Source organism: Macroventuria anomochaeta (assembly GCF_010093625.1).
Source record: "Macroventuria anomochaeta strain CBS 525.71 unplaced genomic scaffold BU25scaffold_43, whole genome shotgun sequence".
In the NCBI taxonomy this organism is placed as follows: domain Eukaryota; kingdom Fungi; phylum Ascomycota; class Dothideomycetes; order Pleosporales; family Didymellaceae; genus Macroventuria; species Macroventuria anomochaeta.
Genome location: NW_022985404.1, coordinates 70,994 through 82,259, shown reverse-complemented (window position 1 = coordinate 82,259; position 11,266 = coordinate 70,994). Strand labels below are relative to the sequence as shown.

Sequence of the window (11,266 nt, the reverse complement as noted above, 5' to 3'; positions counted from 1 at the left end):
TAGGAAGCGAACCGAACGGTGTGCCATCTGGACCGAGGAGAGCCTCTGCGGCGTGCAGGGCGCCGGACATTAGGTGTTGGGCACTGGATGTTGGTGGCTCATCGCTTGGTGTAGAGCGACTACGTTGGGGTCGGTGCTGCTCGTGACCAACACGACTTTTGGGATCTCTGTCGCCGTGTTCCTCCTGCGAGTGATGGCGATGGCGCCGCCTATGCCGACGTTCGCCTTCGTCAGCAGAACAATGTCGACGCCTGTGACGATGCGCATCTCTATCTCTTTCGCAAGACCTATGCCTATGCGACCTATGGCGATGTTCTCTTTCACGCGAGCCGTCTCTTCTGTGATGCCGTCTCGCCCTTCTCTCCCTCCTCTTCCGTTCCTCTTCCCCCTTCGCCTTTGCCTCATGCGCTTTCTCTTGTTTGTGCAGTCGATATATCCTCACGTTCTCAAGTACGCCTTCCAGTAACAGGCGGCCCGTGCTTGCACCACTCATTCTTGGGTCTCGTGGCCGACGGCCGGATGTTAGATCTTGGATACTTGCTGCGACCTGCTGTCTGTACTCTTCAGGCGATGCATCGGGATCTGGTTTTGCTGGCTGGCTTGCCATCAACGGCAGAGCCAGTGCAAGGAGGACGTATACTAGCAACATAATGTAGACTCTGGCGTGAAGAGCGCGGGGTTTGCCTCACAGGTCAATATGTGAAGGATAGAGTTGTTCGGGTGCTTTATGACCTGTCCATTGCAAACGCGTTGTCATTGAAGACCAATACCCAGACGATAGACAACGCAGCACAATCAAGCTAGTTACATCTGCTCCGTTCAACTCAAGAATCAAGCTATCTTTCAACAGGTAAACATACTCATTCAATGCAAAACAAACTATGCAAACTATCTAAACTAAACATAAACCTCTGTCCCGGCCATCAGTCCCAAAGGCTCAACCGTAAACAAATCATCATTTCCCTTCTCCCATGCGTCGTAAAATCATACCTCATCTACCCATCCACCGATCATGCCTTCAATCACTCATCTATTGCGGGCCCCCCGCTGCCTCGATAATATGCAATTCCTCATTCTCATCCGTGACAACAGGTCCCAGGACCCATCAGCCACGGCAGCGCATCCGCAATACTCTCCAGCGCATTAGGATCGACCACAACAGTCTCCTTTAGAACCGTAGCGCCCTCCTTCGCCTGATCAGCAGCTTCTTGCAGTGGATTCATCTCCTCGATCGGCGACAAATCGCCAGACGAATCTGACGGCACAGGCGTGAGTCTAATAGCCCCATTGTCGGATGGCTCTTCAGGCGTATCTTCGACTGGCGCATCACCAACAGGCAAAGGATCAAGCGAGTCCGGGTTAATTCAATGTCTCACTGACCAGCTCGTCAAGTGTTTAGTTTTGGTACGGTAGCAGCTCGACGGGAGGAGCTGTCGAGTTGTTTGCTGGTGCTGTGGCATTGAGGACAGGGTAGGGAGCCGGGCTCGCATCGCTGGTGGAGTTAAATGGGTAGGGGCCGGTGAGTTCGATGGTGAGGGGTAGGGGATCAGCGGATGCGACATGCCTGGACGAGGGCGGCGGCCGCTGGCGTCGGGGGCTTCGAGTGGTGCATCATTACCGTCATCTGGGAATGATGGCTCGTCAGGGTAGATGCCGTGGGAGGGCTAGGGGGATGCGATGGCGTCGAGAGCTTCGAGCTTGAGACAATCTTCGTACTGGACTTGTAATTGTGAGAACCTCCCAATAGGCTCAATACAGAAAGCGGTCGGGTCATTCATGCATTTCTCGTATCTGGCTTTCCATTCTTTTTTTAAGGTTTGTCCTTCTGTAGGGTTCCGTGCAGTGGGCTCGACGCAGGAGAAGGTAGAAGTGTCTGGGTCCGAGCCAACGATGGGATCAATGGGGTCAATAGAGATGATGATGCTCGGCTCATCGGAAGATGAATCATCTCTTAGCGGGTCAGGTCTTTCACCAACCCAGATTGGTCCATCGGGACCCTCTATGTAGCCAGGCAGCAATGTAGGAATGGGTGGCGCAGATTTGCGGAGGGAAGGTGTAGTTCCAATCTAGGTCTGGAACATCGAAGTCCGGGAAGTCAGGTAGCCCATTGTAGATATCTGGCTCACCCAACACCAACGGTATGGTCTCAGACTCGGGTTCGGACTCAGGCGGCACAGGATCGGTCTCAGGCTTATCACTATAGACGTTGAGGGGGTCGCCAAATGCCTTCTAGAAACTGGCTAGCAATGCGTCGAAGATGTTGATACTGCCACCCGCATGGGCGCTCGCTTCGCTCGTCACGGGGTCGATGAGCTGTCTCTTCGTCATCAACCCTTGCATGAGGTTAGAGACCACGCCTTGAAGCCATCATCAGCATCTGTGGCGCCGCGAGACGCGCTCATGCTGCCGACTGCGGGTCTAGGGTAGACTTGAAGCAGGGGTGAATCGGCGGAGGAAAGAACGCCTCGTTTAGCGTGCCTGCGCACTGCACCTACACTCGCTTTCTGTGCGTACTCCGCGTTAGTAGCTGCAATGGAAGCGTAGGTAGATGCAGGAGTGTAATATGGAATGTTGACAGTCGAAGCGGCAGCATATTTGGTGAGTGAGGCCATGTTGGTGCTGAGTTCGACCATCCGGCGGAGGAAAGCTTCGAACTTCTCGCAATCGCTCACATCGTTCCAGCTCTTCTGCGCTGGAGTACCACCGGATGTTTGCGCAGATGCTTGCGTAGACGCCTGCGCAGACCCTTGAGCAGATGCTTGTGTGGATGCTTGCTGCTGGTAGTACGCACTCTCATCACCACGGTGGAATTGGATCGGTGTGCGTGGGCCCTCTGCACGCTTGGTGTATGATGTCCATCGCTTCTGGCGAGCTGTTCACTTGTTTGCAGAGTCTGGATCTGCATGGTTTGTGAGTCTTGGGTATGATAGACGTTATTTGAGTGGTCGATGCCGTCCTCGGGGTACGGATCCAAGTCTTCCTGGTTGTGGTAGTGCGAGCCAGGAGGGTAGCCAGTGGTCTTATGCTTGCAGTTTTTTGTATGAGTGTGCGTGTGCGGCTGTGCTGAATACTCCTTCTTTTGATCGTAGTTTTCGGCGTAGTCGGCTGCCGGCACAGTGTTCCTACGTGCGAGACCCCTGCCATATAGCGTCGCCAGGTACGCGTCAAGCTGCTGCTCGACTTTTGTATTCGGCTTCATTTTGTTCGATTTCTTCGCATCGGGTTGCGGTACATCCTGCTTCGGTTGCTGGGGCTGCTGCTGTTGTGCCGGTTGCTGTTGTTGCTCGGTCGTCCAAGAAGGAATACCATAACACTCAGGATGCCAGTACCCGTCTTGGATCTTGGTCGCACAATCGCCACCCTGCTGCGGTTTGCTCTGAGCAGGTGGGGTCCATTGTCCACTACCACCACTGCCAGAGTTGCTCGGCGCTGTATCCTTGCTGCCAGCATTCTTAGATGGCTTTGCAGTGCACTGGCCTCTGCCGAAGCTTTGGTTGCATTGAGGCACTGTCACCGTTACCGAAAGCAACCCGCTTGCCAGGATTACCAAAGATGACATCGGTAGTTTCCTCTGTCTTGCAGCTGTTAATGTTGGCAAGGTTCGCGATGGAGAGCTCAGGATATTTCGACAAGCCCTTTGTAGCCGCGGCCTGAGTATCGCGCTTGCTCTTGCTCTGGTCCGTGATGTCGACCACGGCACAGTTCATGTACATCCCTCGGTTGCCAATTCTGTTTAACCTGTATACGGCCATTCAGAGTCAATCTCATCCTACGCCATGCGAGGAGATTATGACAGGAAACTCTCACCATGTCCAGGCCACCAGACTGCTTCGCCGCCGGTATGTCGCTGGGCAATGTGCAGTCGTAGCTGTCACTTATGGGACAACCGCCCATGATGCTCTTGAGGACGTTGAAGTTTGACCCGCCATCGCAGCTCAAGCTGATCTGACAACTACCGCCGCCGTGTGTTGCGCTCCCCTTCGATCTCATTGTCTGTTTGCTTCCAGCAGCATATGTTGCAACTGTTATCAGTGGTGTATTGAGGTGATAGCCTTTGCAGGCAAAGTTGCTGCCGTCAGCGTTCAGTGGGCTGAGGGTGTTGTAGTCCTTGGGCTCGTTGGGGCGGTCTGCGTGTGGGTCTCTTAGGGGTGATGGCGATGACGTTTACATATGCGCAAGAGCGAGAGGAAGTGCGCCCGGGGCACCGATGATGGATCGAGGTGCCATGGTGATTATGGTCAGCATACGCTGGAGTGCAGAGATGCGCTGGAAGAGGATACGGCGTGTTGGACTGTCATAATGGTTGTATGGTTACAAGCAAGGGATGGTGGCAGGTGGGCCAGTTGCGCGTCAAATTCCTGGTTGTCGCGTGCATCTGGTCAGGCCTGGCTGGAAGCCAGATCGAATATAGACGAAGGACAAAAAGGAATCGTGACAAGGGAGCAGACGCGAGAAAGTGACTGAAAGTGATTTGAGGAGGAAAGACGTGCTGTGATGGTCACCCTGCTCGGAGTCTTCGATCTTGTCTCAGTAAAAACCAAGTAATCATCTCAGACATGCTGCTGTCGTCTCCGGTTAGTAAACAATGCATTCGTAACGAAAAATGGATCGAGTATGCTCGTGCAAATCGTGCAGTTTCCAGCTTCCTTGTCGCATTCCATTAGATATTTGTGCACCCCCAAAAGCTTCGCAAAGCTTGTAGCAAACCCAGTAACGCCGCGGAATGCAATGCCCATGCCGTTCTCCCTCTCATCTGAGAGTTGATCGCTGCGTCAGCCCCTCATCGCCCTTCTTCGTGTTCTTTTTCCCGCCACGGAAGTCGTTGGCCGACATCTCGGTTCCAGCATCGAGGCCCAGGTCTGCGGCCTCCTTGTCGGCGCGGCGCTTCCGGCTGCGCTCGGCGTGCGAGAGGAGGTATGGGCGGATGAGCATGTATGCACCAACGATGACAATGATGCGGATCCAGCGTTGTGCGGTCATTTCTTCCCAGGACTTGACCGAGTTGTTGACGAGACGGTCCTTCCACTCGACCACGTTGGCGACGAGCGCATTCCAGGAGATTTCTTCGGCCATTGTTGCGGTGGTGGGGACTCTGAACGGTAGATGTGAAGGTGTGGATGGGCTAGTCTGAAGGTATGCTTCGACTGGAGGATGTCGCAGTGCAGCGAGAGTGATGTCACAGCGTAGACTGGTAAAGCGTAGGCGTATGCGAGCGTGTTTGTATGCGGATGTCACCAAGTAAGGGGGAGTGCAGACGTGAAGAACTCAAAGTTCATTTCACTGGTAAATAACTCACAGCGGCAGAATTGGGCGGTGAGATCGCAAACCATGAGGCAAGTCGAGACAGCCAACGACCTCTCTGCATATTCGAGAGTGCTGCTGGGTGTAGGGAGACACTTGTAGAACGTAATCATTTGTTTCTGCTAAGCCATATAGTTTCCGCAATCTAAACGGCCGCGAGTTGATTCTACATGAATTCGCGCTGATTCAGCGCTCCGATCTCCCCCGCTATTGGCTGTCCACGACGCGTCGCGTCGTTGCTTGAATCCCATCACCTCTCTGTGAAGGATCCAACAGCACAGCATCATGGCCTCCATTGATGGTGAAGCTGCCGAGCAGGAGGAGGTATGTTAATCGCATATGGATTTGGCTTCGCACTTGCTGACAAAGACCTAACACAGCGCCTCAAATCTGCACTCTGGTACTCGATCGGTCAATTCGTCGACGATGCTCTCCTCACAGACGATTTGAACGCAACACCACAGTTCATTGGCGCTCTGACTGAGCTGGTGTACACACAGATCGGTACGTGTTAGAAGTCTACATAAGACTCCCCACTAGACGCCCTCGCCTGCACCTCCGTATGATCCACAGATCCGGGACATCACCAACTGACAGGACCCAGCAAACACAGCGAGCGACCTCGAGACCTTCTCCCGGCACGCCGGCCGCAGAGCCATCAACACAGACGATGTCATGCTACTCACACGCCGCAACGAAGCTCTCGAAGACATCCTACGGCAGGAGCTGGATCGCATGAAAGCTGCTGAAGGCAGAGGAGAGCAACAACAGACCGTCACAACAGGAAAGAAGCGAGGAAGGCCTTCTGGCGGTGGTAAGGGTAAGGGGAAGGGGAAGGCTTAGAAGCTATCTAGAGTAGCGACTTGATCACGGTGTTCTGGGCGTTGAACTTGACATGATACCCGTGGGCATGCGATGCCCACAAATGAATTGGACACAATGAAACACTTGGAATCAGAAACGAATGAGATGCAGCAGACGTATATCAAAGCATTCGCTGTAAATTGTGACTGTACCTGCACCGCATGCTAGGCTGCATGCAAGACACTTATGGGACTTGGGAAAATCCTACAACGCGAATCCGCTCGTCCCTCCTTCCGAAGCATACTAATCCCTCCCTTGCAAATGTTCTCCACAGTCCTCATTTCCAAGACTGTTCTCATAACCATCGCCCAACTTACGTCCTCAGCCCTTACCGCTCACGTGCAATCTGCCACCGCCACCAACCACAATCAGCAAGTGGGGCCCTTTGCCCCTCCATACTAACGGCCATCGGCGAGCTCCTGCACGCGACCTGGAACGCACCGCGGCCTGACACGACGATAACGATGATTTCCAGGCCATCTCATTCGCTGGCGGACTTGTCAGGACTAAGAGATCATCCTGAAGGGACCATGGGACAGCGCGGTTCGGGGTTGGACCGCGGCGTTCTCCACATACCGCATGGAGCTCTGTATCTAGTCGGTACATGATGAATACTGACTTTTGCCTTCCTTCAACTTTTGGGTTCTGGTACCTCCCTCTTTCTCTCCTGTTTACTCGCCCCTTGCATATTGTGGTCGTGGCGAGGTAGAACCATGGCGCCTGGACTCATCGAGACGGAATCTGCGCCTGCTGCGCCTGCGGATGCGCTGCGTCAGCTTAACGAGGTTACGGCGGGATTTGACGATACGCTGAGGTTCTACTTGAACGGCACGAAGGTTACGCTTGACAATGCAGATCCGGAAGTCACAGTGTTGGAGTATCTGAGGGGGATTGGGCTTACGGGGACGAAGTTGGGGTGTGCGGAAGGAGGATGTGGAGCTTGCACAGTGGTATGTTACGATCTTGATTATACAAAAAGGCATGGTGTAGAATATTCAAACCGTGCTGGTGCTGCAGAGAAATTCAAGTCGAAGGGAAATGCTGACACTCTCCACAGGTCGTCTCACAGTTCAACCCCACAACAAAAAAGATATATCACGCCTCCGTAAACGCATGTCTGGCACCGCTGGTCAGCGTAGACGGCAAGCACGTCATAACAGTCGAAGGGATAGGCAATGTCAAGAGACCACATCCAGCACAGGAGCGAATAGCAAAGGGAAATGGCAGCCAGTGCGGTTTCTGCACCCCAGGAATCGTCATGAGCTTATACGCACTCCTGCGCAACACCGACGCACCCACCGAACACGACATTGAGGAAGCCTTCGATGGCAATTTATGTAGATGCACAGGATACAGGCCGATCTTGGATGCCGCACAAAGCTTCAGTGTCAAGACTGGGTGTGGCAAAGCAAAGGCAAATGGCGGAGGTGGATGCTGCATGGAAAAGAATGGTGCAAATGGCGGAGGATGCTGCAAGACTAACGGAGCGAACAGCGATGACCAGCCCATCAAGCGCTTTACACCTCCAGGCTTCATTGAGTACAAGCCTGACACCGAGTTGATCTTCCCACCACAACTTCGCAAGCATGAGTTTAGACCGCTGGCATTTGGCAACAAGAGAAAGAGGTGGTACAGGCCTACAACTCTGCAGCAGTTGCTCGATATCAAGAACGCACACCCTTCGGCAAAGCTCATCGGTGGATCTACAGAAACGCAGATCGAGATCAAGTTCAAAGGCATGAATTATAGCGCTTCCGTGTTCGTTGGCGATATCCCTGAGCTGCGCCAATTCAACTTCAACGACGACCATCTCGAGATTGGCGGAAACGTGGTGCTAACGGATCTCGAGCGGATATGTGAAGACGCTGTGGAGCATTATGGAAAAGAGAGGGGACAGCCGTTTGCTACAATCCTGAAGCAGATCCGTTACTTTGCTGGAAGACAGATTAGGAACGTGGGTACGCCTGCGGGCAACCTTGCAACAGCCAGTCCCATCTCGGATCTAAACCCAGTCTTTGTTGCTACCAATGCCACGCTGGTAGCAAAGAGTCTGAAGGAGACGAAAGAAATACCGATGTCGGCTTTCTTCAAGGGGTATAGGCAAACGGCTCTGCCTCCTGACGCTATCATCGCCAGTCTCAGGATCCCTGTGGCGAAGGAAAAGGGCGAATACATCCGCGCATATAAGCAGTCGAAACGGAAGGACGATGACATTGCCATTGTGAATGCTGCGTTGAGAGTGGCGCTTGACGATGAGCATACTGTGCAGGATGTGAGCCTAGTCTATGGTGGCATGGCGCCAACAACGATCGTCGCGAAGAAGGCCACAGACTTCCTTCATGGCAGAAAGTTCACAGACTTGCAGACTTTGGAAGGTGTCATGGCCAAGCTCGAGGAGGACTTTGACTTGCGCTTCGGTGTACCTGGTGGCATGGCAACATACAGGAAGACGCTTGCGCTAGGCTTCTTCTACAAGTTCTACCACGAAGTGCTCGCTGGTTTGAACGCTGATGAGGCCGAGGTCGATACACAAGCGATCGGCGAGATCGAGCGAGATATCAGCTCGGGCTGGAAAGATGGCAAGGCAGCTGAGGCATACAAGCAGAGCGAGGTTGGACAATCGAAGAGCCACGTCGCTGCCATGCAACAGACCACGGGCGAAGCCCAGTATACAGACGACATCCCTCTGCAGCGGAACGAGTTGTACGGTTGTCTAGTCTTGTCAACAAAGGCACACGCCAAGCTTCTCAGTGTCGATGCGGAAGCAGCTCTTGATCTACCAGGCGTTGCTGCTTACGTAGACCACAAAGATTTGGCGACTCCAGAGTCGAACTGGTGGGGAGCACCTTCCTGTGACGAGACCTTCTTCGCGGTCGATGAGGTCTTCACTGCAGGTCAGCCTATCGGCATGATCCTTGCAGACACAGCGAAGCATGCCGAACAAGCCGCTAGAGCCGTCAAGATCGAGTACGAGGAGCTGCCAGCAATCTTTACCATCGAAGAAGCTATTCAACAAGAGAGCTACTTCCAGCACTTCCGCCACATCAAGAAGGGAGATGTAGACAAAGCATTCGAAGAAGCTGATCACGTCTTCACGGGAACAGCACGCATGGGTGGCCAGGAGCACTTCTACCTCGAGACACAGGCATGTCTGGCAGTACCCAAACCCGAGTTCGGCGAGATGGAAGTCTACAGTAGCACTCAGAACCCCGCAGAAACACAAGCATACGTCTCCAAGGTTCTTGGTGTTTCTGCAAACAAGATCAACGCTCGCGTCAAGCGCATGGGCGGTGGCTTCGGTGGCAAGGAAACACGCTCAATCCAACTCGCTGGTATTGTAGCGGTTGCAGCTAACAAGACTCGGCGACCAGTTCGATGTATGCTCAACCGAGACGAAGACATCATAACATCTGGGCAACGTCACCCCTTCCTCGCCCGCTGGAAGGTCGCGGTGAACAAGGATGGCAAGCTTCAGGCGCTTGATGCAGATGTCTTCAACAACGGTGGCTGGAGTCAAGATCTCTCCGGTGCTGTTGTTGAGCGCGCCCTCTCCCACATCGACGGCGTATATTCTATCCCCAATGTCTACGTCCGCGGCAGAGTAGCAAAGACAAACACCGTCTCCAACACTGCCTTCCGTGGTTTCGGCGGGCCTCAGGGTATGTTCATCTGCGAGACCTTCATGGAGGAGATTGCAGACCACCTCAACATCCCGGCCGAGAAACTGCGCGAGATCAACATGTACTCGCCCGAAGGCAACATGGTCACGCATTTCAACCAGGAGATCAAGGACTGGTACGTTCCACTCATGTACAAGCAAGTCCAGGAAGAGTCAGAGTACTCCCGCCGGCGAGCGGAGATCGAAGAGTTCAACAAGACCCACAAATGGAACAAACGCGGCCTTGCGATCATTCCCACCAAGTTTGGTATTTCCTTCACGGCGCTCTTCCTCAATCAAGCCGGTGCACTCGTGCATATCTACCACGATGGCTCGATCCTCGTCGCCCACGGCGGGACAGAAATGGGTCAAGGCCTGCACACAAAGATGACGCAAATCGCAGCCGAAGCGCTCCAAGTACCGCTCGAAAGCGTCTTTATCAGTGACACAGCCACTAACACGGTCGCGAACTCGTCTTCCACCGCCGCATCAGCTTCCTCAGACCTGAACGGCTATGCAATCTACAACGCTTGTGAACAACTCAACGAACGCCTGAAGCCGTACCGCGAGAAACTCGGCCCTGGCGCCTCAATGAAAGACCTCGCGCACATGGCCTACTTCGACCGCTGCAATCTCAGCGCGCAAGGCTTCTACAAAACGCCGGACATCGGCTACGTCTGGGGCGCCAACACCGGGCAAATGTTCTTCTACTTTACCCAAGGCGTGGCCGCCGCCGAAGTCGAGATTGACACGCTCACAGGTGACTGGACGACGCGGCGCGCAGACATCAAGATGGACGTCGGCCGTAGTATCAACCCCGCGATCGACTATGGACAGATTGAGGGCGCGTTTGTGCAGGGTCAGGGCCTGTTTACTACAGAGGAGAGTCTATGGCAGAGGAGTACGGGGGGCATTTTTACGAAGGGGCCCGGTAATTATAAGATTCCTGGCTTCCGTGACATCCCACAAGTCTTCAATGTCTCACTGCTTAAGGATGTGCAGTGGGAGAATTTGCGCACTATCCAGCGGTCCAGGGGTGTTGGTAAGTCCAAGGAAATTCCTGTTCCACCATGAAGAGGGTTTTTGCTGACATTGAGCAGGTGAACCGCCGCTGTTCATGGGCAGCTGTGTTTTCTTCGCTATTCGCGATGCATTGAAGGCGGCAAGGAAGCAATTTGGTGAAACAAGTGTGTTGCATTTGCAGAGTCCGGCGACGCCAGAGAGAATCAGGATTTCTTGTGCAGATCCGATTTTGAAGAGGGCGTGGGTTGAGCCGAAGCAGGGTGAGAAGAGCTTTTTCATTAGCATTTAAAAAATCTGCAATGTTGAATGGCGTTCGCTTCGGTTAGGATATACCACTTCTCAAACATACCATCGCTACAACATGGATTGCAGCATCGCGGTACAATCGTGGTATTGAGGTATGAGTGATTCTTGCCAGAA

The 11,266-nt window shown here is 53.6% G+C and overlaps 4 protein-coding genes across 4 annotated transcripts; 2 read left to right on the top strand and 2 right to left on the bottom strand.

Moving 5' to 3' along the window:
- Positions 1 to 1,597: 1,597 nt before the first annotated feature.
- On the bottom strand, positions 1,598 to 3,752 carry BU25DRAFT_494910 (lytic polysaccharide monooxygenase; the record flags this gene model as incomplete). Its single annotated transcript, XM_033711814.1, has 5 exons — positions 1,598 to 1,950; positions 1,997 to 2,229; positions 2,496 to 2,864; positions 2,933 to 3,429; positions 3,509 to 3,752. 5 exons carry the CDS (start codon positions 3,750 to 3,752, stop codon positions 1,665 to 1,667), a joined length of 1,629 nt encoding a protein of 542 aa, XP_033556783.1. The 3' UTR covers positions 1,598 to 1,664.
- Positions 3,753 to 4,637: 885 nt separating this feature from the next.
- On the bottom strand, positions 4,638 to 5,377 carry BU25DRAFT_415086 (uncharacterized protein). Its single transcript, XM_033707460.1, has 2 exons — positions 4,815 to 5,377; positions 4,638 to 4,767 (listed from the first exon to the last, which is right to left on the bottom strand). The coding sequence occupies exons 1-2, from the start codon at positions 5,071 to 5,073 to the stop codon at positions 4,661 to 4,663; spliced, it is 366 nt and encodes a 121-aa protein (XP_033556782.1). The 5' UTR covers positions 5,074 to 5,377; the 3' UTR covers positions 4,638 to 4,660.
- Positions 5,378 to 5,563: 186 nt separating this feature from the next.
- BU25DRAFT_402231 (uncharacterized protein) lies at positions 5,564 to 6,247 on the top strand. Its single transcript, XM_033705037.1, has 3 exons — positions 5,564 to 5,625; positions 5,682 to 5,805; positions 5,906 to 6,247. Exons 1-3 carry the CDS (start codon positions 5,587 to 5,589, stop codon positions 6,142 to 6,144), a joined length of 402 nt encoding a protein of 133 aa, XP_033556781.1. The 5' UTR covers positions 5,564 to 5,586; the 3' UTR covers positions 6,145 to 6,247.
- Positions 6,248 to 6,853: 606 nt separating this feature from the next.
- BU25DRAFT_494907 (xanthine dehydrogenase) lies at positions 6,854 to 11,135 on the top strand (the record flags this gene model as incomplete). Its single annotated transcript, XM_033711813.1, has 3 exons — positions 6,854 to 7,115; positions 7,223 to 10,865; positions 10,924 to 11,135. Exons 1-3 carry the CDS (start codon positions 6,879 to 6,881, stop codon positions 11,133 to 11,135), a joined length of 4,092 nt encoding a protein of 1,363 aa, XP_033556780.1. The 5' UTR covers positions 6,854 to 6,878.
- Positions 11,136 to 11,266: the final 131 nt, after the last annotated feature.

What these genes read in the sequence shown, in the direction of transcription:
- BU25DRAFT_415086 (XM_033707460.1), bottom strand. Translation starts at nt 5,073, where the DNA reads ATGGCCGAAGAAATCTCCTGGAATGCGCTCGTCGCCAACGTGGTCGAG. An exon ending in GATGTCGGCCAACGACTTCC is followed by an intron (nt 4,768 to 4,814) that starts GTGGCGGGAAAA and finishes GGGCTGACGCAG; the next exon opens with CGATCAACTCTCAGATGAGA.
- BU25DRAFT_402231 (XM_033705037.1), top strand. Translation starts at nt 5,587, where the DNA reads ATGGCCTCCATTGATGGTGAAGCTGCCGAGCAGGAGGAG. An exon ending in AAGCTGCCGAGCAGGAGGAG is followed by an intron (nt 5,626 to 5,681) that starts GTATGTTAATCG and finishes GACCTAACACAG; the next exon opens with CGCCTCAAATCTGCACTCTG. An exon ending in GCTGGTGTACACACAGATCG is followed by an intron (nt 5,806 to 5,905) that starts GTACGTGTTAGA and finishes GACAGGACCCAG; the next exon opens with CAAACACAGCGAGCGACCTC.